This window comes from Chionomys nivalis, chromosome 8 (genome assembly GCF_950005125.1).
Source record: "Chionomys nivalis chromosome 8, mChiNiv1.1, whole genome shotgun sequence".
Lineage (NCBI taxonomy): Eukaryota > Metazoa > Chordata > Mammalia > Rodentia > Cricetidae > Chionomys > Chionomys nivalis.
The window spans coordinates 48,682,069-48,709,833 of record NC_080093.1 but is presented as its reverse complement, the minus strand read 5'-3'; the positions used below and the strand labels follow the sequence as shown (position 1 = coordinate 48,709,833).

Here is a 27,765-nt window from a genome sequence, read left to right as displayed (position 1 = left end):
TTTCTGGGTCACCTCACTCAATACAATGTTTCCTAGATCCACTCATTTGCCTACAAATTTTAAGATATTTTTCTGCTGCGTGGTACTCCATTGTGTAAATGTACCACATTTTCCTTATCCATTTTTTGGTCAAGGGGCATTTAGGTTGTTTCCAGGTTTTGGCTATGACAAACAAAGCTGCTATGAACATAGTTGAGCACATGTCCTTGTGGCATGATTCAGCATCCTTTGGGTATATACCCAAAAGTGGTATTGCTGGGTCTTGAGGTAGGTTATTTCCTAATTTTCTGAGAAATCACCATGCTGATATCCAAAGCAGCTGTACCAGTTTGCTCTCCAACCAACAATGGAGAAGTGTTCTCTTTACCCCATATTCTCTCCAGCATAAGTTGTCATCAGTCTTTTTGATCTGGCCATTCTTACAGGTGAAAGATGGAATCTCAGAGTTGTTTTGATTTGGACATTTCTGGTTTTTTGTTTTTTAAGAAACTTATTAGTTGCTGGGTGGTGGTGGTTTATGCCTTTAATCCCAGCACTCAGAAAGCTGAAGCAGGCAGATTTCTTTGAGTTCAAGGCCAGTCTGGTTTACAGAATGAGTTCCAGGACAGCTAGGGATACATAGTAAGACCCTGTCTCAAAAAATGATGAGAAATAAAGAAAAAGAAAGAAAGATTGTAACAGTCTATGACCTCTTTGCTATGTGCAGGGTTTGTATTGTTGCTTCATCTCTTATTTGCTACATTGTCAATGTTCACCACTGTTTGTATAGCTAGAGGTTTATAATTTTGTTCATCATTCCAAAGGATAGACTTCAGGTTTTATTGTTTTTCTTTATTATTTCCTTTGTTTTGGTTACTTCTAGTTAAATTCATTTATACTTGTTCTAACTTTTTTTTTTCATTCTTTCTTTCTGACAGAGTCTCACTATATAGTCCTGATGGCTTGGAATTTGCTGTGTAGTTGAGGCTGGACTTGAACTTACAGAGATCCACCTACCCCAGTTCTCTGTGTGCTGGAATTAAGGGCATGTGTCACTATAACTAGAATCTAGATATCTTTCTGTTACTGATATTTTTTAAATGAGATTTATTTCTGGTGTATGCATATGCAGATGTGTAGGCCTGTGTGTGTGTGTGTGTGTGTGTGTGTGTGTGTGTAGATAAGAAGGGGCTATCAGTTGTCCTCTGTCACCCTCTGCCTGTTCCTTTGAGGCGAGCTGTTTCCCTGAACCTGGGGCTCATGTTTTCTTGGCTAGGCTGGAAGTCAGCAAGCCCAGCCATCCTTCTGACTCCATCTCCTTTGGAGCTGGGGTCATAGGTATGTATAAGATGCCTGGCTTGTCATGTGGGACCTGAACTGTTGAAGGAAGGGCCATTTGTTGGTTCCTGGCCACCAGGCTAGCTTAGATCTGATATAATCACACAGAAGCTGTATTAATTAAATCTCTGCTTGACCCATAGGTCTAGCTTCTTATTGGCTAATTCTTACATATTAATTTAACCCATCTCCATTAATCTGTGTATCACCACGTGGCTGTGGCTTACTGGCTAAAGTTTCAATGTGTCTGACTCTGGCAGCAGATCCATGGTTTCTCTCTGACTCTGCCCTTCTTTCTCCCAGCATTCAGCTTAGTCTTCCCTGCCTATCTAAGTTCTGCCCTATCAACAGGCCCAAAGCAGCGTACCAATGTGGGTAACTACATCCACATAAAAACCTGAGAAAGCTTAAAAAGGAATCCTAGACGCAAAAGAACAGAGTAAAACATGGTTTGGTAGCAGCATTTTCTTGAGTGGGCTCTTATTTGCTAGAAGCAAGCAGAGGCATGGCTCCTTTAAGAGAGGTCTTCCTGGTTCAGCATTAGCAGGAAAAAAGCTGCGCCTTTTGGAAACACAGCTGCCAATGTGAACTCCAGCTATGGAGCATTTGAATGGCATTTGTGGGCCTGGGTGTTCGTGTACCCACTTGGGGTCCGGAGGAAAGTAGCTGAGACCATACCCACAACTCAGTGCTCCCCACCTAGGCAGGCAGCAGGATCAGGTCTACTAGGTGTGCACAGGCAGGAGAGAATGGCAGATTCCTGCTGCCACACACAGAGATATTTCAGGGTGTGCAGTGCTCTGCATGGCAGATTTAGCTATTACTCAGATAAAAAGGGTTTATGTGTTGCATGCTCATTCTCAGAGTTAAAGTGCTGAGCGCAGCTCATACCTGGCAACCCCAGAGCTGGCAGTAATGGTACCTCCACCATTTTAAAAGTGGAAAGGGGCGGAGCCAGCATCCAGAGCAGCTGTAACCAAGCTGTTTACCATTTTAAAAGCTCTTCAAGAGAGTGTGAAGAATTACAGATAACACAATAAGGACAGATTCGGGCATAAAAGAATTCTAAATGGGTCATAATGTTGTATATATGTACATAGGCTTGGGAGAGAAGAAAAGGAATATAGAGAGTTGGAAAAGAAGTAAATCATTTTTAAAAAGTCTTTAAAGAGACAGAGTATAGACAATCATGAATTAAAAGAAATAAAGAAAAATAAGCCACATAAAGATGAACTATACACAGAGAGTCTGGACTATGTATATTATTGTGCTTTCTTTGAATTTTTTTCATTTATTTATTTATTTATTTATTTATTTATTTATTTATTTAAGATTTCTGTCTCCTCCCCGCCACCGCCTCCCATTTCCCTCCCCTCCCCACAATCAAGTCCCCCTCCCTCGTCAGCCCTAAAAGCAATCAGGGTTCCCTGCTCTGTGGGAAGTCCAAGGACCACCCACCTCCATCCAGGTCTAGTAAGGTGAGCATCCAAACGTGCAGTCGGATCAAAACCCATTGCCATTGTTCTTGAGTTCTCAGTAGTTCTCATTGTCCGCTATGTTCAGCGAGTCCGGTTTTATCCCATGCTTTTTCAGACCCAGGCCAGCTGGCCTTGGTGAGTTCCCAATAGAACATCCCCATTGTCTCAGTGTGTGGGTGCACCCCTCGCGGTCCTGAGTTCCTTGCTCGTGCTCTCTCTCCTTCTGCTCCTGATTTGGACCTTGAGATTTCAGTCCGGTGCTCCAATGTGGGTCTCTGTCTCTGTCTCCTTTCATCGCCTGATGAAGGTTAATATTCAGGAGGATGTCTATATGTTTTTCTTTGGGTTCACCTTCTTATTTAGCTTCTCTAGGATCACAAATTATAGGCTCAATGTCCTTTATTTATGGCTAGAAACCAAATATGAGTGAATACATTCCATGTTCCTCTTTTTGGGTCTGGCTTACCTCACTCAGGATAGTGTTTTCTATTTCTGTCCATTTGCATGCAAAATTCAAGAAGTCATTGTTTTTTACTGCTGAGTAGTACTCTTAATATGTATATATTCCATACTTTCTTCATCCATTCTTCCATTGAAGGGCATCTAGGTTGTTTCCAGGTGGGTCTGATCTCCAAAATATATAAAGAACTCAAGAAACTAGACTGTAAAAGGCTAATCAACCCAATTATAAAATGGGGCACTGAGCTGAACAGAGAATTCTCAACAGAAGAAGTTCAAATGGCCAAAAGACACTTAAGGTCATGCTCAACTTCCTTAACAATCAGGGAAATGCAAATCAAGACAACTTTAAGATACCATCTTACACCTGTCAGAATGGCTAAAATAAAAAACACCAATGATAGCCTTTGCTGGAGAGGTTGTGGAGAAAGGGGTACACTCATCCACTGTTGGTGGGAATGAAAACTTGTGCAACCACTTTGAAAAGCAGTGTGGTGGTTTCTCAGGAAATTCGGAATCAACCTACCCCTGGACCCAGCAATACCACTCTTGGGAATATACCCAAGAGATGCCCTATCATACAACAAAAATATATGGTCAACTATGTTCATAGCAGCATTGTTTGTAATAGCTTTCTTTGAATTTTTTGACTGTGAGGAGCTAAGTACAGCGAGACATTTCATTGTATGGGCTGCTAAGATAAACCAGCATGTATGTTATAAAGGTATCATGACTTCCAAATTGGGGTCTAAGGATATGTTGCTTTGGAAAAGAGGTTCTTCTCTTGTTTCCACAGAAGATAAGAACCTGTGGATTGCTTCCATACTTGTGTGGTTTGATGGAACAAGATCCCCCAAAGGTCACCGTAATCCCCCCCCCCAAATTACTATGCCTAATAAGCAGCAGGAAGAAGTTTGGAGAAACTATGCCCATATTCCCAAATATCGTTTATAAATGTTTCTTTACATTTAAAAGGGGTTATGATATGGATATGAATAATTTGCATTGGTATGGATCTTGGTTTATTGATATAAATTTAAGGTCAATTTTGTTATATTTATATGTATTTCAACTCTTGATTAAGGTATTGTGTTTGTGCAGTTCATTTAAAAATATAATGCAGTAGGAAGTCATTTATAATAGTCAAGTTTATAAGTCATGTTAGTTAGGTTTTCTAGATGTATAAAGATATATTTCAGTAGATAGGTATTCTTCGAATCTTTCAGAGACCTTCAGAATATGACACTTAAAATGTTTTAATAACTTAGGACTTCTCATAACAATGAGACACATCTGCTCCTGGCAGCACAAGCTACTTTAAGAGGAAGATGGGCATCGAGGAGGCTCCTTATGGAGTTGCTTAGCCATTTGGGCAAGGAACTGTTCCTGCATGGACTGCTTAACTGGACATGTGGGACCCACAGAGAAATGACTACTGAACTTGCCTAAAGGTGAGACAATCCTTCAGGGTTCCTGCTTCATTAAAGAGTCTGCCAGACATTCTGCAGGACACAGAAGATGACTGACAAACTGCTAATATAGGTGGAACTGTCTTTGAAATTTCCTGCTTTGTGGAAAAGTATGCTGGATAGTATGGGCCTGTAGGCTGAAGATGGATGCCCCAATGGTACAGAAGAACTTTGGGTGACTGTCCAGGTAGCGAGATGTCTCTGTCAATTCTTGAGTTTTGGAAGTTGCTTGCAATGCACTTCCTGTTTACTTAGGTAATATTATATCCTTCTGGAGTCTTTGATGGAGTTGAAGAATTTATAGTTATAGTTTTCCTTAGTTATAATAAAAGATAAAGTAGGTATAAATATTGTAACTGTAATTCTTGCTTGATACCTGTTTTGTTATATGGAATTTTACCATGTTAAAGTGAAAACCTTCCTTTTTTATTTAAACAGAAAAGGGGAAATGGTGTGGGAGGTCCTTCTGTCTATGTGTTGCTTTTATTGGTTAATGAATAAAGAAGCTGCTTTGGGCCTGTTGCTAGGGCAGAACTTAGGTAGGCGGGGAAGACTAAGCTGAATGCTGGGAGAAAGAAGGGCAGAGTCAGAGAGAAGCCATGGATCCACCGCCTGAGACAGAAGCTGGGAACTTTAGCTGGTAAGCCACAGCTACATGGCAATACACAAATTAATAGAAATGAGTTAAATTAATAGGTAAAAGTTAGCCTTGTTAGCTAGAGCGAATCAGCCAAGCAGTAATTTAATTAATACAGTTTCTGTGTGATTATCTCGAGTCTAAGCTAGCTGAGTGTCCGGGAACCAACATGTGGCTTTTCCTCCAACACCGAACTTCTCTTCTGAATTCTACTTGTTTCTAATTTAATTTAACTCCAGGATGGCTCCTAAACATTCCTTAGAAGACTTGAATTCTTTAAGATATGATAAATAAGGCTGGGGACTAATAGGGGAATAAACAAGTAGGGCTCTTCGTGGCTGTGGGGCAGAGGATGTATGATCATTCTAAAATTTATTTGTGTGTGTATGTAGTCATGCACACTGTGGTGTGTGTGTGTGTGTGACTCCAACAACTTGTTGGAGTTAGTTCTTTCCTTCTCCCCACCTGAGGGTCCTTTACCTGCTGAGTCATCTTGCCAGCTCAGAGTACGATATTTTTGTGAAGCATGGGAAGATTTTAAGCAAAGAGAATTGGGTTTGAATTCTGTCTCTTCTACCCTTCCCCCACCTCCATCCCCAGCTCTCAGTCTAGTCCAGGCCATCCTGAAGCTATGTATCTCAGACTTGTTTTGTAGTAATCCTCCCGATTCAGCACCCTAGAGGCTGGAATTACAAATGTGTGCCGTCATGCTCACTTGAACTGTGTTTCATAAGTGGTGTGTGTGTGTGTGTGTGTGTGTGTGTGGTGTACAATGTGGATGCCAGAGGCCAGTTTATATTCTGAGCAGTATCCAGAACCAAGGGGGAATAGATGGATTTGGGAGCTTTGAGGAAATGAAACAGACGAGTGTATGAGAGGGGTCCCCTGCATACTGAGGGACCAAGTGTAGCTCTTGGTGTCTTTGTTATTGTTTGTTTCTCGAGACAGGGTTTCTCTGTGTAACAGTCCTAGCTGTCCTGGAACTAGCTCTCATAGACCAGGCTGGCCTCAAACTCCCAGAGATTCACCTGCCTCTGCCTCCTGAGTGCTGGGATTAAAGGTGTGTGCCACCACTGCCCACCTGACTGTCTTTTTTGTTTTAATTGCAAAAAAAAAAACAACAAAAAAACAAAAACAAACAAACAAACAAAAAAAACCATAGCTGCTTGCTAATTCTTTGGAAATTTCACATCATGCACCCCAATCTCACTTACCTCTCAGTCCTTCCATATCTGCCCCTCACCTCTGCAGCAACACCCAAAAGAATCCCCCCAATTAATTAAAAACCAACAATCTACCTTGCTCCCCTGCGTTTCCAACACCTCTTCATTCATCCTAGTGGCATCAGGAGCTGAGGGGTGTCATGTCGTACACCATTCTATCTGATCAGCCCTGCCCACAAAATGTTGATTTCAATTCAAAGCCTCTGGCCTCTGACACACCACCCATCATCACTGGGCTCTCCCTGAAACTCCTCCCAGACATCCTGCCTTTGCCCTGAGTCGTGAAGATCCTGTGGCTCTGGTTCTGCAGAACCAGTCCCTTCGTGACTCCAGCAGGTCATAGATGGGGTAGATGTCAGGGTGGGCAATCCAAGGCCCAGAATATGGGTCAGGTCAGTCAGAGCCATTGGAAACACCCCCCTCAGGCAAGGGGCAGAGCCAGCTCTCTATCGGGGCCATCTGTCCTGGGTGGGCGGCAGGGTCAGCTCCTCTGTTGCAGTGTACAGTGAGGGGCAGGGCGAGCTAGCCCAGGTCATGGTTCCTAAGGTGACACAGGCCATGGACTTTATCACAGACCCCAGCAGCAGCAGGAACACAGACCCAGATGTGGCCCTTAGCAGCAGCCCGTGCCTAAATGTCACCACGGCCCTGCTTGATGGCAACACAGGCCACCCCAATCAGTATGGAAGACCCTCAGACACCAGCATAGTCTCAAGTGGCTGTCCAGATGCATGGACCCATGTAGTGGCGTTTCATTTGTATTTTAATAAATACAGCCTGCCTGAAGATCTGAGAGTAACAGCCCCACTGGTCAGCCTTACAGACCAGGTCATGGTAACACACACCTTTAATCCCAGTGGTCATACTAGTTGCCCTAGAAACTGGGCGGTGCACGCCTTTAATCCCAGCCCTAGAGAGGACTATAAAACAGGAGGAGATGGATCTCAGACACAGTCTCATTCTGAGATTCCTGGAGGTACAATCACTATTTTCAGACTGAGGTCGAGGTAAGAACCAGTGACCGGCTGCTTTGCTTTCCGGGTCTTCAGGTTGAACCCCAATATCAGTCTCATAGCTTTTATTAATTGTGCAACAGACCCAAGCGTGATCCTTGGCTGAATGTCATCATGTCCCCCAGATCAACATGGCCCCATTGGTGACACAGTCCTTGGACACCAAAATGGTGCCTTTAATCCAGTGGGTTTTGGTTGCCTGTCCATCAACAAGCAAGCTAGTCTCCTCTTCCACAGAAGCCAGGAGTCACTTGGTACTTCAGAGCTCACACTGGGTGCAGCCCCCTGTGGCCCTGTGTGGTGGCTTCTCTGGAATGTGACTATGGTGAATTAAATGGCCATTGGTCTGGTCTGTCCAGTGTTTGGGCCACGTGTAAACCGAGGGCAGAGATCTCTCCCTCACCAGTGAGCAACAGGAAGTGACTAAAGTGGGCCCCTTTCTTGTAATAGTCACTGCACCTGTAGAGCAGGTAGCTGGGCCAGGACAACCTGGGCTGGACCCCAGCTCCCACAGGCTTCCTCTGTGGAGTGCTCGAGATAGTACACAACCTACATGCCCACACAAGGCAGCTGGCAGCATCCTGGTGACTGAACTAAGATCAGCTGGCCCCAGACCAAGCCCTGGGAGGAAAGTGGCTTCCTCCGTTTCACAGCTGAGGAGATGATGGGGAGTCTGCAGCCCTAATCTCGAGCGAGGGTGCTAAGTGAAGGTGTGGAGAGACATCCAGGTTGTGCAGGACGGAGACTACGTTTAGGAGGGGGAGAACTGGAGTGAGGGCCTCTAGCTACAGGAGGCAGCCATGTTGCCCGCCCTGCCAGGGTGAATCCTCCTGGTCATCGATGTGCTTCAGACTGAAGAGTCTACTCCTTCCCAGGAGGCTTAAGCCAGCCAATGGCTCCAATGGTGACATTTCTAGAACCAGGTGCTTTTCATAATGACCACCTCTTGCTGGCTACCTTTGGATGTGGGTGACCTGGAATAATCCAGAGAGCAAACACTGACACATGGGAAACAGTAGGTCGGGAAGTAGGGGCACTTTGACAGATGGGTTTGATTAGCCCCTGTAAGGCGCACGCCTAGAACTGCATCTGAAACCCGGCAGGCGCACACGGGAGGGACTTCAAGGAAAACAGTAAGTTAAATCGAGCATGTGATGAAAGTCTGTGACCCCAGCAGCTAGGAGGCTGAGGCAGGAGGACTGCCTGAAGTTCAAGGCCAGCTTGACGGGAATTGTGAGTTCAGGTTTCATAGCCAGGTTACACTCTGACTCAAGAAAGCAAAACCAGTGGCCCAGAGAGACAGCTCAGCATTGAGAACACGGGCTACTGCTCTTGCAGAGGCCCCAGGCTTGGTTCCCAGCACCCACATGCTGATCATAACCACCCGAAACTCAATGTTCTCAGGGAATCTGACATCTCTTTCTGGTCTCCTCAAACAGCAGATATACACACATTGCACATTCATACATGTAAGCAGAATGCTCATACACATAAAATAAAAATAATACATAATTTAAAAAAATAGTCAATTGAATCAGCTTGCCCGCCTTTCTGCTGGGAGTCCTTAGATAGTTACGGTTTCTTTAACAGTGAAACCAGACAGCAGTGCTGATATTGCTTTGGCAGAATGCCAAAGAGAATACGTGCCAAAAAAAAAAAAAAAAAGGACCTAAAACAAAAATTAGTGCCAGGCAGTGGTGGCACACACCTTTAATCCCAACACTTGGGAAGCAGAGGCAGGTGGATCACTGTGAGTTCAAGGCCAACCTGGTCTGCAGAATGAATTCCAGGATATTCAGGGCTACACAGAGAAACTCTGTCTGGAAAAATAAAAAGACAAAAAGTGGACTACAGATGTAGTTTAGAGATGGGATGCTGGTCTAGCACGCGTGAGGGCCTAGCTTCCTGCCCCAGCACTGAATGAAAAAGCAGAAGGGCTTACAAAGTAGCCAAGTGCGACAGCTGTGGTGACAGCGGCAGAGCCCACTGGGGGATGGGGTTGGGGCTGATCAAGAGTACAGGAGCCGCAGGGACAGTCATGTGAGAGCCACACACTGCGGCTCTCATCATTCCCTCCTGAAGATGATTCTGTGAGTGACACCAGTGTTCGTTCTGGCCTGGAACTCAGAGATCCACTTGCCTCTTTAATCCCTGGACTAAAGGCATGTGTCACCATGTCGATGCACTCAGGACCTCTCACTGTCCTGCTGGCCAGGGAGTCTCGGGGTGTGTTCATGTCCACCTCCTGGTGCTGGGACTAGAAGGGTATCTCACCACACCTCTTTCTTTCCTCCCACAGGTTCTGGGGGTCTCCAGGCTTACAAGGTGAGTAGCCCACCCATTGAGTTGTCTCCCCAAGCCTTGTTCTGTTCTCCCTCTTGCCCTCCATTCTACATCCGAGGAAGCAGAAGTGAAGGAGACGCTGGTTATGAAGCAGCTGGGAATTCTCACCCCCTTCCCTGCTCTGTAGCATCGTGTCAGATGTCAGGACGGCTGCCTGGAGTTCTACCAAAGAGAGCTCTTCCCCCTTTGAGCCAGGAATTCAAGAGAACGTGGAGCTAGGACATCAGAGACTGTCGATGTCTTCCTGTGCCAGTTTTGGCAAGGGAGGTTATGCATCTTCTCCACACAGGCGGGATTTCAATCTGTGTCCCCATCCACACCATTTCCTGCCTCAGCTATAGTCACCACCTCCCTAGGGGACCTTGGGCCTGTAATCTCGTTTCTCTGAGTCTTGCTCATTCTGCAGATAAGGAATGGTCACCACCGCCACAAGGCAGTCACAGAATTTCAGGGGTTTCAGGAGCACAAGCCCTGGAAACAGCTTCCATCTGACTTTTTCTCCCTAGCCCAGGTGACACTCACCTGCCCTCCAAGTCCCGGATAGTGTCTGGGAGTGGAATTCCCTTGGTCTCTGGGAGGGAGAGCAGGAGGACCAGGCTAGAGGCAATGGGCAAAGCTCCATAGGTGAGTGGTGGCATCAGGGGCAGGACCTGGCCGGTCATCTTAATCAAGGGGCCTGCTATAGCCCCTAGGCGGCCCACAGACTGCAGGAAGCCATCTGCTGTCATCCTGTGGAGAGAAGGCTCAGATATAGCTGCAGCTGCCACTGGGCTGGAGGGTGTATGGCTGGGCCCAGGCATCCAGGAGTGGGACAGCTGGGTACAGGAGTCACTATATCACCTCCAGAAACAGCCACCTCCTCCATGAAACCCACCTTGGTTTCCCCCATGGGTCTTTAAGGTAACTCTCTAGGACCCTTAGCATCCTCTGTATCTCTGGGCACGTGGGGGTAGCCTCAGCGTCTGCTAGGCCACTCAGCTCCCGGCTCAGAGTCTCCATGTTAGAGGAGGAGAGCCAACAGACATTGTTAAAATGCATTAGTGTTGCGTGCCTGTAATCCCAGTGGTCAGAAAGCTGAGACAGGAGAATTTCTGTGAATCTGAGGCCAGCTTGGCCTACATGGAGAGAGTTGGTCTCGAAACACCAAACCAAACCTCCAGCCTGGGTATCCTTGAGGCTTTAAGGGGTCCTGCCAGCCCTCCTTATTGAACCTCTGGCGCGGGGTGGGGGTGGGGTGGGGGTGGAGGGGATGGGGGTGTCCTTCCCTGGCTCTCTGACCACACCCATACCTGAGGCCCCAAGCAGCACCTACCTCAGCGGTGTCGGGAAGAGCTCTGTCGTGTACACAGCGAGAGAAGTCAAAGAGATCCCGAAACACCCTTTCCCCAGGACAGCCAGGGCTACACGCAGGGTCTGCAGGTCTGCAGGTGCAACGGGACCGTGAAGTCGAGGCAGGCAGTCCTCGGCAGAGCCAACGCAGTGCAGGGCTACCGAGCACCAGGTGAGGACACAATGCGGGATGAGGGACCTGGCCATGGGCCAGGGCAGGAAGACAGGTGTGCTGGGGTTGGGCAAGCCTGGGGCAAATACACAGTATTGCCTGCGCAGGGCCTTGGGGTGCCTGGGTGCCTACAACCTTCTTATCACCCCTAGCTGGAAGCCAAGGCTGGGATACTCTCCTGTGAGTCTGGCTCGGGCTTTGTCTTCCTGTACTGTCTACCCAGTCTTACAGGGGCCAGAGGTATGCCTCGGTGGCCCGCCACTTCCCTGGCCCTCCTCAGTCTCAGGGAGAAAAAAGAAAAAGTCTTGTGGTTGTCATTGAGACAGGGCTTCTCTGTCTCAACGCACCTGCCTCTGAGACAGGACAGACCATTACAGTCACCGCCACCTGTCTGAAAAAGTCTTCTAGAAGCCATGGAGCAGGCTCAGTTAGATACAGTGCCTGTCACCGCCTGTGCTTGCAGCAGCAGGGAGGTAGGACAGGAGGACCAGGGGTTCAAGACCATCTAAGGCTACCTGGTGTTGTAGTTTAGCAGCAGGAGAACAAACCACAATGTACAACAAACCCACATGGAAGTTTATAGATAAGGGCTGAAAAGGGGGGGTTGTGGAGACGTCCCTCAGAAAGACAAGTGGTATAGAGAGCGGGAAGAACAGGTGGAGTTTGCTTTTAAAGGAGCCTTAGCGCGTGCGTGTAAATTTAAGCAACCACGCAGCGCATGCGCATGGATTACATCTTGTGTACGACTGGGCCGTAGGACCCTAGGACTAGCTAGGTATTTGCCTGGACACTGACAATGCACGTGCTGCCATAGGACCCCGGGGCTGGGTAGGTGATGCCGGAATTGCTAACACGTGGGAGTCTGAGGCCAGCCTCACCTACTTGAAATCCTGTCTCAAAACAACTGAAGCCAGAACAAGTGACAACACCCTCACAAAAGCATGTCTGAAAACACACGCATACACACATGCATACACGTGTGCCCTTCCTGCCCGCTCAGGTCCAAGCCGACTGTATCACTGAGTAATTTAGGCTACTGCTTCTTTGAACCCCAGTTTCCTCCTCAGAGCAATGGCCAGGGGCTTTGTGACGGTCACAGCCCAAGCAGAACTGAGGTGCTGTGGCTGTGGCTCAGGCGGAGGGAAAGGAGAGGTGTCATGGAAGGGAGTGGTGTGGCTGGGTGACAGGCCTCCCTGCTCAGCCTCTTGTCTCACCTTGTGGCACCAGTACATTGCCTAAGATGCAGGACCCCGCCAGGGCCAGGGAGCCCACCAGCGTCACGCGGCGGCCCAGGAATCTGAGCAATAGGACGGTTGTGGCGCGGCCCAGGAAGTCCACAGCGCCAAAGAGGGTCTGCAAGAGGAAGATGTTCCTGCCCAGGCTTTGCAGGTCCAGGACCAGGCCATAGTAGGACAACATTAGGGAGAAGCTGCGGGCAGAGCCAGAGTCAGGAGCATGCTACCAAGGAGTGACCCCAACCTGCAGCATCCTCTCTCACTGGCTTCGTCCCCCGGAAGGTGACAGCAATGAAGGTCCCAGCAGAGGGACCTCAGAAAGTTTTATGGCCCAGTTTCAGGGAGGATGCCCCTCAGCTGGGGCTAGATCCCAGGGCAGATCTACGGGGAGAGGATCTCCTAAAGGACTTGAGTTTAGCAGTGGCTACAAGGTGAAACTGTTCCTCACCACCTAAGCCCCATCAAAGCCCCCAGTGGGGGGGAGGGGGGGCAGAGGCAAAGCTTGGTGTGACTGCAGATCCAGCTTTTCCAGGCTTGTGTGGACACTGACTGATCTAGAGCTTTCCACAGGAACCGCGGGGAGTTGTGGGTAATGATGGGGTTAGCATTTCAAAGCCTCTGATTTGAATAACAAAAGATGCTCAGTGGCCCCGGGAGAGCCAGGAAGACTTGAAAGGTTTTTTGTTTTTAGAGTGGGGGAGGGGGATGAGGTCTGTATGTTGGCTTCCTTCTAATTTATCAAGAAGTATGGAGGGGGTGACAAAACAAAATAAAAAACCCTAAAACTGAAAGATTACCAAAAGAGCATTTTATTGCATTTTTGTCCAGAGTTTTATTATCTATAGTTATCACCTGTATGTGGCAAACTATAGTGTAAAACAAACATTTTCCTCATTAGGGTTTGGGTTTTGAGCCGGGCTAACCTGTCACATCCGGTTTTTGTGTGGTGCTGGGAATCAACCCTAGGGCTTCCTGCTTGACGGACAGGCACTGCACTCGCTGAGACACACTCCCAGCCTCAACTTTAGTTTTATTGGAGACCAAATTCCAATCAAGCCTGACCTTCCTTTTTCAGGTGCTCTTTGGATGTCGTGCCAACTAAATTTGCTTTCAGGGGACATTTGCTGATCCCTAATGCTGCTCAAGGCAGGGCCTCTCTGTGCAAGGCGTGGTGGGTGATAGTGGGAACAGGAAGCTACTTGGCTAGGGTTCAAGTGCAGTCTCCCACCAGCAACTACGCAGCCATCTGGGACCTCCTTGTCCCATCTGTGAAATGGGAGCTGTAAGGGGACACAGCACTTGTCGCCCTCTGGGGTCTGACTGTAACCATGAGCTGCTAACACTGGAAAATATCCTCTTCCGCTATGGTCCATCTCCAGGGGAGCCTGGCTGGTCTCCTACCGGGACTACCATTCCAACTGTGCCTCTCAGCTGGCTTCCACTACAACCCATGTCCAGACCAGCTTCTCTCCTGTCTCAATCCAGCCTGCTAGGATTCTAGTCTCTGGAATGCCGCCGGGAGACCTGAGGATGATTGGTTTTCTGAATGCCACCCTCATGCCCCAGGCTATGCCTCAGAGAGAGGTACCCAGCATGTCATACTTCACCACCACCATGACACAGGTTCTTTGGGCAAGCATAGGCACACGGAACAGGTCCAGCACAGATCCCCGAGTCTCGGTTACCTCCCCGGCCATGCAGGATTTCAGCACCTCAGAGAGGGGAGAAAGCAGGAGTGGGTGTTAGAGCGATGGGCCTGTGCTGTACCAGGGAGTGGCACTCAAGTGGGCAAGAGCAAGGACTTAGCCTAGCTTAGGCCTCTGGACCTGGGAGTGGGAAGGGCAGCAGAGGTGCCCTCTGGCCTCCGTGGCTTCTTCTGCAGGCCTGGCTTACTGACCTGGGTGGAGGAGTAGTCGCGTTTGGCTTGTCATGCTCTACAGCCGTGATGACTGGCACCATGGCATGCCTACCATGGCCAAACTGGCCTCTCACTGTTCTCAGAGGACTCATTCAGTCCTCTTGTACTTGAGCCCTTCTAGCCTGGCATTAACTATATGGCCTGCTCTGGTGGCTTCTTCTGGTATCCCCACAGAGCTCCGTGTCCTCTATCCTCTGCAGAATATCCTCCATTGTCAGGAGCCATGTCCCCCCCAAAAATTATTATAGGGAGCATTGCCCTGAGAAGTTTTGCAGAGGGCTCCACTTCCCAATTGTATTGAGAATTGTTTTATTGACAAAGCCTATCCCACACCCAAATTGTCTGTTAATAGAGAGCTATCTGTTAGCGGAACCCGCCTCACACTCTAACTATCTAGAGAACTAGGTGTGTCAACTTGTGAACTCCTGGCAGAGGAATCGTGACCTGACCGATCGTAACCTCTTGGCCTACGTGACCGGCATGGACCACGTGGCAAGATCCCGTGCCCCAGCCCCCCAAGCTCCTCATCCAGGGACTATATAAGCTGCAACCATGACTCTAATAAAGGGAGGCTTCGACAAATCTGCCTAGCCTCCTTCCTCTTATCAGCCCATGTCTTTCAGGTGGTACCTCTCCGTGACCCTGGAATAACTGACCAGCCAGGCGGGTTACAGACCCTAGACAGAGTGACCCATCAAGGCGGTCTACACTCCATATACTTTCTAAAAATAGTTAGCTTCAGATAACAACCTTATTTCCCTGGATACATCACAAAGTTCCATGAGGCAGGTGTGTGAGACACAGGTTTAGGTCACGGGTGAGACAGATGATAATAGTGGTATTGTTGTTATTGGTGGCGATGGTGGGGATATGGTTGGTGATGGTGCTGATGGTAACAGTCATGGGGACAGAGGGCTTGGTGGGCATGGCAATGATGATGGAAATGGCAATGATGGTAGTGATGTTGGGAATGGTGATGATGGTGGGGCTGATGGACACAGTGGGAATGGTAGAGATGATGGTGTTGATGGGGATGATGATGGGGATGGTGTGGAGGATGGGGATTGTGAGGAGGGGGATGACTGTGATGGTGAGCATGGTGGGGATGGCAGAGATGATGGTGCTGATGGGGATGATGATGTTTGCAGTGGTGATAAAGACAGCGGAAGTGTAGATGGTATGGTGATAATGTTTTGTAGCGATACCGATGGTAATATTAGGGATAGTGTTGGTTGTGGTGAAGAGGAGCTCCACTGTGGTAGACAAGGTGGTTGTAGAGATGGGCTGTGGTGGTTCTAATGCTGCTGCTGAAGGTGTTGACAGCGATCTTGTTTTCATTAACGACAGCAGCAGTATTCATGGAGTGGTGTGTGCTGAGGGTGCGACATTCTTGGTAAACTTGATGGAGATGGTGGTGCAGTGGACAATGGCAGCTGGGGGTGACACCCTAGTGGACATATTTTCCTGAGTGAGAAGTAACAAGATCTCACCTCTATGGTCAGTGTCTCCTTGGCTTCCTTGTGGCCATTTATCCCGGCTACCTTCTGGAGTTCCTGAAGTGCTTTCTCTGGCTGGCCTGTAGTAATCAGCCATCGGGCGGATTCTGGCAGCCACCTATCAAAGAAGCAGATATTTGGCTAGGACTTTGCTGTCCTGGAGCACCATTGGTACTCCTGAGTTGGGTGGGAGGGGATGGTGGGCAGCGGCGCCCTCAGCGTTATGTAGCGGGAGAGCAGGAAGGTACTTCATAGCTGTCCTGTTAAGCTGGACTGGACAGTTTGGAATTCTGCTGAGCCCCAACCCACAGACTCCTCCCTCTTCTAGTCTAGGTCACCCCTACCTGGCCTTTCTTGATATCCAGTCTATGGACAGGCTACGCGGACACATAAGCTGCCTCTCCAGCAATTCTGAGGTCATCTCCGTGGTAGAAAGGCCACCTGGGCTGATGGGATGCTGGATAAAGGTACTTGCTGCCAAGCCTGGCAACTGCTGAGTTTCTGGGACTCACATGATGAGAGGAGAGAACTAATGTCGGCAAGTTGTTCCCAGACCACACACACAGTGGCACACGGGCGTCCCCTCCCCAAGTAAGTAAATAAAGAATTCTAAAAGAAAGCTTGACTTACATATACATACACACAGCCACTTGGTGCTGTTTTATTCTGTCTTCTTTGGACTTTTGTTTGTTTGCTTGTTTGTTTTTTTAATACTGTTAATACCCTTGAGGCAGAGCTAAGTGAGTCTCTAAAGCCAGTCTGCTTGTCCCCAACTTTAAGGGCTGCTGTCTGGGGGAACATTTCTCTGGTCAAAGACACTGGGTTTGGCCAATTTGAGGCAGTTTAGCATAGTGGCTAAGAGTCAGCTGACCAAGGCCAGTGGCACAGACATGTGTCCTAGTGCTCAGGAGGCTGAAGCAGTAAGTTTGCAAGGCTATCTGGACCATGTAGTGAGTTTGAGGCCAGCTGGGCAATTTTGTTCAAAATAAAAAGTAAAAAGAAGCCCAAAATATAACTCAATGGTACAGTGGCCCCTCACTCTTATCCCAAATGAAAAAGTAAAATAGAACAAGCCAGCCTGCCCAAGTTCAGACCTTGCCTCTGGTTTTTTGCCAGCCTGTCTGATTAGGACAGAGGCAATCAGCATCTTATCTGTAAATGTGTGACCACTAGTGTCGACCACACCTGGTACGGACCAGGCTCCTGTAACTGGTCATCATCAGGCCACAGCCTTCCTCTTCGTCTATCACCGCTAGTCGCAGATTGGAAGCACTGTGCTGTGGATGGCTTTGTCTGGTTTGGTTTCTGGTGTGTCTTCCGTGCCTGGAACCACATCTGGCCTGAGGCATGGACTAAGCCATACAGTGGTCTGACTGGGGCCTGGGCTGACTGGTTCCAGCATGCGGGCACCAGGGAACTATGGTGACTTTCATTATTGGTTTTCCTGTACGTCCCCATGGCCCCCACCCAAACAAGGAAATCCAGATGTTTGCAGGACTCTAAAAGTAACAGTGACACTGACAGGCTCGTCTCCAACACTGGCCCTTGCAGACTTGGATGCCAAGGGCCCTGTGAGGGTCAGGGTCAGGCTGGGGTTGGGGACAGTGCTGGCATGCAACAAAGAAGGGATCAGCCCCAGCCCAGAGGACAGGCTGCTGCCCGATCCCTGCCTGGTGGGACCCAGGATCTTCTCTTTTTCCAAGAAAAAGATGGCAGCATTGCTTGTGTCTGTTTTTAAGAATCTCCTGGTTTTAACTCTGAGATTGCATCTTACACCTATAAGAATGGCTAAGATCAAAAACACTGATGACAACTTATGCTAGAGAGGATGTGGGGTAAAGGGCACACTCTTACATTGCTGGTGGGAGTGCAAACTGTACAGCCACTTTGGATTTCAGTATGGCAATTTCTCAGAAAATTAAGAAACAACCTTCCTCAAGACCCAGCAATACCAGTTTTGGGTGTATACCCAAAGGATGCTCAATCATATCACAAGAACATGTGCTCATCTATGTTCATAGCAGCATTATTTGTCACAGCCAGAACCTGGAAGCAACCTAAATGCCCCTTGACCAAAGAATGGATAAGGAAAATGTGGTACATTTACACAATGGAGTACTACACAGCAGAAAAAAATAATGACATCTTGAAATTTGCGGGCAAATGGATGGATCTAGAAAACATCATATTGAGTAAGGTAACCCAGACTCAGAAAAACAAATATCATGTGTACTCACTCATAATTGGCTTTTAGACCTAAAGCAAAACAAGCAAAACAAAAACCAGTCTACAAATCACAATCCCAGAGAACTCAGACAACAAAGAGGAACCTAAGAGAGACATACATGGATCTAATGTACATGGGAAGTAGAAAAAGACAAGATCTCCTGAGTAAATTGGGAGCATGGGGACCATGAGAGAGGGTAGAAGGGGAGGGGAGAGGAAGGGAAGGGGCAGAGAAAAATATATAGCTCAATAAAAAAAAAAAAAAAAAAAGAATCTCCTGGTTTTAAGTGTTGGTAATGTCCCCTCTCAAGTCAATGCTGTGTGGTTCCCACTTGGCAGGAAACAGGCTTCTGGCCAAAGCGGTCACCCAGGCACTCGAATGGTGAGTGCCACTGTCTTCCTTGTGGTTTCCAGCGGGATGTGGCCAGTTAGATGGTGAGACAGAGACTCAATCCCCCAACAGGGCTCCCATGAAAAGAGACCCGAATGTACTGACCAGGACAGCAGGAATGTGGCCAAGAAGGGGATGGACACAGCCAGCTGGAGGTTTCGCCAGTCCCGCAAGGCATAGGCCAGGCCTGCCAAGGCCATCTGGCCTGTGCTATAAGTGCAGCCCAAGATCGCCATGGTAACAGCCCTCCTGCGGGTCGTGGTCCACTCAGCCACTGAAAGGTGATAGAGAAGCCCAGAGTGAGGTTCAGGCCCCTCCTGCTCCAGGGCAGGAGAAAGAGCAAAGGACTTCAGGGTACCTACTCAGTGTAGACTGGGCCAGTATGGTGCCAGCCAGCCCAAAGGCACTCAGGAACCGAAGGCCACAGTAGGTGGAGAAGCTGGGAGCCAACATGGCACCAGCACCAGCCACCGCCACTTGCAGGTAGCACCAGCTCAGCATTGGCTTCCGCCCCAGCCTGTGAAGATGAACACGTGGGGATGTCCCTGGGGACCCTACACAGGGCAGGCGATGCCTGTTCAAGGTCTGACAAAGGGAGCCATGTGCAGCTGGTTCTTGAGTTCTAGAAGCTTCTAGAAGCTCAGAGCTTCTAGAAACTTCTGGAAGCATGAAAGGCTTTGTTATCGAAGTGGCAGTATCTTGCTCAGGGTGAGTCAAGAGTACAGCTTTGGCATCAGCACCCAGGTCTGAGTCTTCCGTGTTTCAGTGACAACACATGGATGACCTGGCAGGGACCCCTCTGGCTCGGAACACTGGAGTTTACCTAACACCTTCATGCCTTCTGCTCCCAGGGAGTTATTCTGTGCTGGGGGAGGAGCAAGGAGGAGAGAATCTACTCACCTGTAGGAGAGAAAGCCCCAGACAAAGGCTCCTGCCAGGATTCCAGCCATGAAGATAGACTGGCCCAGGGGCTTCAGGCTCTGGGAGCTGCACACCAGATCCCACTGGAAGAGAGAGAAGCCTGACATTCTGAGGTATGCGGAAGGGGTGACTGGTGGAGGGCTGAGTTGAGGGTCTTCTGCCTGGTCAGCCTACAGCCTCGAGGCTCATTTCCCACAAGGCTCGCAGCACTGGAAGTTGAGCTATTGGACACAACCTGCCTTGCCTCTGACAGCTTCATTTGTTCCATAGGAACAGGGACTATGTGAGGACATGTCTAGAAGGCCAGCCTGTGGAACAGTGCATGTCACCAAAAGGTGACAGGACAGGAGAGAGTCTGCTGAGCCAGCCTCGCTAATTCTAAATGCGGATGGTGTAAATGGATCAAACCTGAGCTCCTGTCTGTCCTGAAACCCAAGTCTGCATCCGAACCTGGGTCACCACAAGCCATCAGCAGTACAAGCCAGATGATAAAATTCTCCACTTGAGGGAAGGGGTCTGGAGAGAGAGTTCTGTAGGAATATGCTTGCCACAGAAGCATAGAGATGTATGTGCCCTCAGTCTCCAGAACCCACATAAACAACTGGGCATGGTGGTGTCCGCTTGTAACCCCGACACGGAGTGGGGGTAGACAGGAGGACTCTCTGGCCAGGTAAGTCTGGGAGCCTGCTGTCCCAAGACAGGGAGATCCTATCTCACAAAACAAGTTGGAGGCTGGAGAGATGGCTCAGATAAGAGTCCCTTGTGTGTAGTCGTGAGGACCAGAGTTCAGATACTCAACCGTGTTCTAAGCCAGGCACCTGCCTCATGCCTGTAAACCCAGCTCTGAGGGAAACAGAGGCAGGAGGATTCCGGGGTTTGCTCACTTCTGGTCTAGCTGAGAAAATGTGAGACCAGGTTCAGGGAGAGACCCTGCCTCAAAGGAGTAGGCAGAGTGACAGGAGACACCTGACACTTTTGGACTTTGTAGGAGTGTACAGACACCTACACACACACACACACACACACATACACATTCTCCACTTGAGCAAACTATTCCTAGATCCACCTGTGTTCTTGTACATTCCAATTTTGTTAAAGATCTCTGCTAAGACTGTTCAGCAAGAACATCCCTCTCCGGCTCAGTGAGAATCCCGTTAGGTTGGTTTAGACAGCCTCTACCATCACTGCCATTTTCTGCCCTCTGACCCTCCCAGGCTCCAGCTGTGACTGCCCCTTTATCTCTTTCCCCCACAGCAAGACCGCGTGTTCACCTGATGGTTTCTCTACCTGTGGAGAGGTCAAATCTGCCTTCCCATATTGGATAACTGGATAATGGTTTTCTGTGTTGGTGTGTGCATGCATGTGTGTGTGAGTACATATGTGTGTGCTGTTGAAGTTGACACTAGGCATCTTTCTCAACACTCTTCACTTTATAGTTTGAGACAGGGTCTCTTGCAGAAGCAGGAGTTCACCGATTCTATTGGATAAGCTAGCCAGTAAACCCCAGGCATCTTCCTGTCTCTTCCCCTCAGCACTGCCCATGCCCACCCCTTTCTATACGGGTTCTGGGGGTTTGAACTCGGGTCTTCAGCAAGCACTTCACCAGCTTAGCCACCTCCACAGCCCTGTATAGCATTTCAACATTGTTTGTCGTGCAAAGCTTGGGAGAAGGCAAGTTGTGCAGGCCAGCTCTGGGGATCCTTACCCTGGTCACAACTGTGGCTGTGAAGGTGCTGTGGTCATAGACCCAACCATCCACACAAGGCTCTGTGGCAGCCTCACTCCTGTTGGCAGCTGTGGCATTGGGGTCCAGGAAATGCCACTGTGGGTGGCGGAAGCGGCGGCACCGGTGAGGCTGCAGGTCGGGGCCGGGTGGGATGGAGATGGCCAGGAGGGCCTCGCGGGTCAGATTGGCAGGTACCTCAGAGCTGTTGTCCAGCACAGGGGTCCAGCAGCGGTGGTCTGGGACAGCAGCCGAGAAATTCTCCAGAATCATGTGAAAAGGTATCAAGACGGCAGAGAGGAGCAAGGTGCACATCTGCAGAACCTGGAAGAGGCCCACACCCCCAGCCCTGACCAGAAGCTCCTCGAACGCCATGGCTGGAGCTGATCCTAACCGTTGGGGAGTGCTGAGACCTGCTAGTCCTCTCTAATCCTCATGTATACCAAGTGCTCCCAAGCTCCTCGTTGCTCTGCTGGTGGAGTCTGGGGTAGGATGGGAGGATAAATGTCTCCTTGTCCTGTTTCCAGGAGTGATCACTGGGATGTCCCAACACTGTAAAGGGGACATCAGGTAGAGGACTCACTGGGCCAAGCTGCTTGGATGGTCAGGTCAGGGAGGCCTGAGCCCTCTCTGGAACCAAGAGGAAAAAGTCAAACAGATTTTTACGACCTCCAGGGCAAAGTTGTTACTGAGTTACAGTCACGGAAGGACAGGCTGCTCCACTGCTTCCTTGGGGGCAGTCAATGTTCAACCTCAGCCTGGGCTCCACTCCTCACTCAGGACTTTAGACCCTTTCAAATTCTTGGGATAGGGATGTCCGATCCGAAAACCGTTGACCTCACTCAAACCCAGACAGTTCAGTAACTGATGCTGGCAGTTGCTGGTTATTTACTTATTTATCTGGGGGCATGTGTATGTGTGTGCAAATGTGTTAGTAGGTCAGAGGGCAACCTTCTGGGTTGGTTCTCCTCTCTGTCATGTGGGCCCCAGGGATTACACTCAGGTCTCCGGTCTAGAGCCTTCCCCGACCTAGCCACTGTCCAGAGCTCTTCTGTTCTGAGGCTCCTTGCCAGCCTGGAACCTTCAGGGTGGAGCCCATGGCTGCCATTTCTCAGACTCTCTCTGCAGTCACTCAAGAGCCGGAGTGGTGGGCATGTATGGAACGTCACCATCTCTTTGGTTGCCCAAAGTTCTCCGTCAGGATGAAGGCAGCCTGAAGCTAGTGGGGCTTCTCAGCTGGGAGTGACAGCTGTCCTCTGCCCCCAGGCTCACCTCCTTGTGTCCTCATCCACATCTCACAAGCCCGAGACAGAAATGGGTGTGAACTCTTTGAAAAGAGAACGGCTCAGAGAGGGCAGGCAACGTGACCAAAGTCAGACAGCCAGGCTCAAATTCAAACCACACGCCAAAACCTAGTTCTCCCGCATGCCCCATGGCAGTGCCTGAGCGGCCCCTAAATAGACCAGAATAAAGGATATGGGTCAGAATCTCAGTCAGCCCCAAATCACCTCTCTGGGTGCCAGAGGGAACTGAGTGGGTTTTACAGAGACTCGTGCATGGGTGAGGATCCTGAGCTTCCAGGAACCTCCTTAGAGGGCTTGGGGGGCTATGTAGCCCTTACTCTGCCTCAGCATGGGAACTCATTGTACTGTCTGCAGTAGTAGATCCAGAGAGATGGGGTAACCAGGTCAGAGGAACCCATGGGAGGGGGTGGGAGAGTGACAGGCTCCGCCCAACACAGGTGTGGTACCCTGGTCTTAACCTTGAGGCATGGCCTCCATGTCCCTCTGATTTTTAGTCTGTGAAACAGAGCAGTGTCTGCCAACTGAGCACACATCAAAGACCACAGGCTGGACTCTCGCCTGCCCTGCCTTGCCCCTGCCTCTGGGGATTCTGCTGTGCTGAGAGTCTCTGGGTTCCAGGAGGCTAAAAGCCAAAGCGTGGGGGTGGGGATTTATTTCCCTTCCAACTCTTCCCTGCCCTTTGCCTGTCACGGACTCCTCCAGGATTTGCTAGCAGAAGGTCAAACCTCCCGGATTTACCAGAAGGCTCTCGGAATCTCCAGCTGATTTCCATGTCCTGGCCAAGGAATTTTTAATTTGTATTTTCTGCTTTTCTAGGTCTGCTGGGGGCAGGGCCTGGAGCGGCTGCTCTGCCACCTAGTGATCATACCCAGGACTGCAGCATTTCCAAGCGCCAGGCTGAGCTTGGCCTGTTTGGTGCCTTGCGACCCCAGGCTCATGCAGAAGGATGAATAGGTCAGTGAGGAGAAGGCCCTTGGGAAGAAAGGCAGGCAGTCTTAGATGATGGCCGCTGTCTTGGGAGCCTCACTTTGGATGAGGTGAACACCTGTTCCTCACAGAACCAGGATTGCTGTTGGGTTCAGTTTCCCAGACAAGGGCTCCCATGAAGGAAACCAAAGGCTAGTCTGGCTGCTAGATGACCTTACCATTCCTGCCCTTTTCTTGTCTCCAAGATGTGGTCTTCCACTTAAAGTGGTGAGATTACAGGAGATAATGGACAAACGAACATTTGCTTCCACCGCTATCACTGCCATCACCATCTCTGCCATCATCACCACCATCATCACCATCACCATGACCCCATTATCCACCACCTTCACTGCCATCACCATCTCCACCACCACCTTTACTGCCATCACCATCTCCACCATCATCACCACCATCACTGTTACCACTATCACCATTACCAACCTAATCATCGCCTTCATCATCACCATCACCAACATAATCATTGTCTTCATCATCACCATCACCAACATAATCATTGTCTTCATCATCACCATCACCATTACCAACATAATCATCGCCTTCATCATCACCATCACCATCACCAACATAATCATCGTCTTCATCATCACCATCACCAACATAATCATCGCCTTCATCATCACCATCACCAACATAATCATCGTCTTCATCATCACCATCACCATTACCAACATAGTCATTGTCTTCATCATCACCATCACCATTACTAACAATCATTGTCTTCATCATCACCATCGCTATGACCCCATTATCCACTACCATCACAATAACTATCACACTAACACATCATCATCACCATCCACATCATTACCACCATCATACCATCCCATCACCACCACCATCGCCACCATAATTGCTGCCATCCCCATCGTCATCTCCACCATCACTGTCACCGTTATTACCAACATCACCATCACGGTCACCGTCATCACCACTACTATGACCATCTTTACCACAACTGCTACCTGCACCGTCATCCAGCATTACCATCACCACCACCATCGCCACTGCCACCTTCATTATTGTCATTATCACTGCCATATTCATGGCTGTTACTATCCTCATCAGCACCGCTGTACACACGACCATTGTGGCTTTCTACCTGATCTTCCTTCGTCTTTGCCAGCTGAAGCTGTAATTGCAGGTCAGACCCATCCGGGATTATGGGGACTCTTGCTTGCCTTACCCCTGCAGTCTGTCAGAAGCTGGGCTCCTCAGAAGTAGGCTCGGGACTCTGCAGGATCTCACATGCTGGCTTCTACTTTGCTTTGTTTCCCACGGCACCCTTGTGAAGACACCTGGCAGGAAGTCACAGGGACAGTGTCCACAACTGTCATTATCTTCACAGCCCCAGACCCCTGGGCAGAGGCACTGATGGGTCCTGGTAAGGGCAGGCCTTGGCTCTTCCCTTCTCTCCTTCCTCCTCGAGAGCATCGCTTCAGAGACCCCTGGAACACAGGAGTCCTCCTCAATACGCTCCTCGCGTCCTCTCCAGCTCACAGCCAGCAGCAGGTGCTGTATCTTTTGTGTCGTACATCTCATCTTTTTCAACCTCCCAGAACTCACATAATTGCCCTTTTATTTTTTAAGGAAAAATGGAAGAAGGGCATTCCTTACTCAATACTCAATCTTTTTGCTTTTAAGGGATGAAAGACTGTACCTCATGTACACCGGGCAAGTGCTCTACCATTGAGCCATACCCTAGAGTGGTTCTATCGTTCCATGCATGTGTGTGTGTGTGTGCCAGTGTGTTGTGTGTGTGTGCCTGTGCGTGTGTGCGTGTCTGTGTGCATGCATGTGTGTGTACCTGTGCGTGTGTGCATGCCTGTGTGTGTGTGCCTGTGCATGTATGCATGCCTATGTGCATGTGTGCCTGTGCGTGTGTGCGTGCCTGTGTGCATGCATGTGTGCACATGTGCACAGGGGCCAGCCTGGGATGTTGAGTGTTGTGCTTCATCATTCTCCACCTTTTTCCCTTGAGAAAGAGTCTCTCTCTGGACCTGGAACCATCCTGGCAGCCAGCGAGTCCCAGAATGCTCCTGTCTCTGCCTCCCTGGTGTTAGGATCACATGTGTGTTGTACCACATTTGGCGTTTTCAGTGTGTTCTGGGTGTGAAGCTCAGGTTCTTGCTTCAGGAGCAAGACAAAAGACGAGAACACATTTCAGAACCAGGTCGTATCCAGCTTTAAGCCTGAGGTCTTTTCCATTTATCTATGGCCACACAAAGAGGAGGCAGCCAGAGGACGGTAGATGCTAGGTGAGGCAGGGGTGAGAGTGTGGTCTGGCGGAGGCGGGGGTTGTCCTGCGGTCAGGTTGATCGCCTCCTCCTGGCATCAGCTGTTGAGACTGACAAGATACTGAATTACTCTGAGCCTTGCTGTTCCATGGGTCACCCACCTGGGTGTCAGCTTGTGCGGGATCATCTAGGGTCAGCATAGGACAACTTGGCTTGAATCAGGACCCCATCCCAGCCCGTGTGAGAGACTTGAATGCAATTTGTTATTCCCGAAGTGACCTAAGAGTCACAGATGAGGAATTGGCGGCAGCAAACTCTGTGACACTGAGACCTGGGCTGTGAATGTAAGTCAGCCAACCAGATGTGCTGAAGACCTGGGCTGTGAATGTAAGTCAGCCAACCAGATGTGCTGAAGACCTGGGCTGTGAATGTAAGTCAGCCAACCAGATGTGCTGAAGACCTGGGCTGTGAATGTAAGTCAGCCAACCAGATGTGCTGAAGACCTGGGCTGTGAATGTAAGTCAGCCAACCAGATGTGCTGAAGACCTGGACTGTGAATGTAAGTCAGCCAACCAGATGTGCTGAAGACCTGGGCTGTGGATGTAAGTCAGCCAACCAGATGTGCTGAAGAAAATCCTGCTGTGCTGGACAGTTTCGCGTCAACTCGCTACAAGCTAGAGTTAACTGAGAGGAGGGACCCTCAGTTGAGAAAATGCCTCCATAAGATTCAGTTGTAGAGTACTTTTTCAATTATCCATTGATGGGAGAGGGCCCAGCCCATTGTGAGTGGCACCATCCCTGGGCTTGTGGTCCTGGGTTCTGTAAGAAAGCAGGCTGGGCAAACCATGTGGAGCAAGCTGGTGAACAGCACCCTCCATGGCCTCTGCATCAGCTCCTGCCTCCAGGTTCCTGTCCTGTTTGAGCCTTGACTTCCTTCAGTGGAAGTGTAAACCAAACAAACCCTTTCCTCCCCAGTTTGCTTTTTGGTCATAGTGTTTCATTGTAGCAATCGAAACTAAGATGCCTAAACTAAGCCTTGTCTGTTTCTCTGAGAAGGGCCAGCTGGCCCTGTGATGGGCCACTGGGAGACTATTGCCCAATCTATTATGGCCAGATGTTATGATTCATCCACCTGCCATAGCTCAAAGGGACACACAGGACAAAGAACAACTGGGACCAACCATCACAGCTGTGTCCGTCTGAAGAAATGAAGTTCTGGAGGCGACTCTGGCTGGAAACTGACCACTGGAATGGTGGACTCAGCTCATGCTCTCTCCTACCCTCTCCACACTGGTCCCCAACCATTGGCAGCCTTGTTTCTCAGCATCAAGGACTGGACTGGCTGGATCCAAGCCTAGAGGCTATATGATCTAGGTACAGGCAGGCAGAAGGAAATTAAGCCCTCCCTTGGGTAAACTGAGGCAGAGTGTAAGAAAAATTTTCTCCATGACATGATCATAATTTTTATAACAAACCTGACAAAGACTGTCTAGAAGGAAAGACACAAACAGCAACTCAGCTTAGATGGCAGGAACTTTCCACATGAAATAGGCATTCAGGAGCAAACCCACTAGGAGATGGATATCAGGTCCCAGATGGGAGCTTGACCTGCCATTGAAAAACCCACTATGCATCTCAGCACATCCACAGGTACCTCTGTGTTAAACCTCAGTAAACACCTCTGAGATAACTTCAGTTTGGGAGAGAAATGCATTATGTTCAGGAAGTAAGCAATTCACAGGCTTCAGGAAGTCCCTGAAACTGACCAGATTCACTAGACCCCTCTCTCCCTGAGAGCATATATACTGCTGAGAGACAGAACACTCAAGCTACCTGGAAGAAATGAAAACCAGACAACTCTGGAAGTCTCAGATGAGTTGAGCTGCC

The 27,765-nt window shown here is 49.2% G+C and overlaps 1 protein-coding gene across 1 annotated transcript; it reads right to left on the bottom strand.

Moving 5' to 3' along the window:
- Window positions 1-8,509: 8,509 nt before the first annotated feature.
- On the bottom strand, window positions 8,510-21,725 carry Slc22a11 (solute carrier family 22 member 11). The gene is made up of 10 exons (XM_057778697.1): window positions 21,333-21,725; window positions 19,607-19,710; window positions 19,069-19,223; window positions 18,812-18,980; window positions 16,084-16,207; window positions 14,278-14,387; window positions 12,655-12,869; window positions 11,252-11,360; window positions 10,462-10,668; window positions 8,510-8,570 (listed from the first exon to the last, which is right to left on the bottom strand). Exons 1-10 carry the CDS (start codon window positions 21,723-21,725, stop codon window positions 8,510-8,512), a joined length of 1,647 nt encoding a protein of 548 aa, XP_057634680.1.
- Window positions 21,726-27,765: the final 6,040 nt, after the last annotated feature.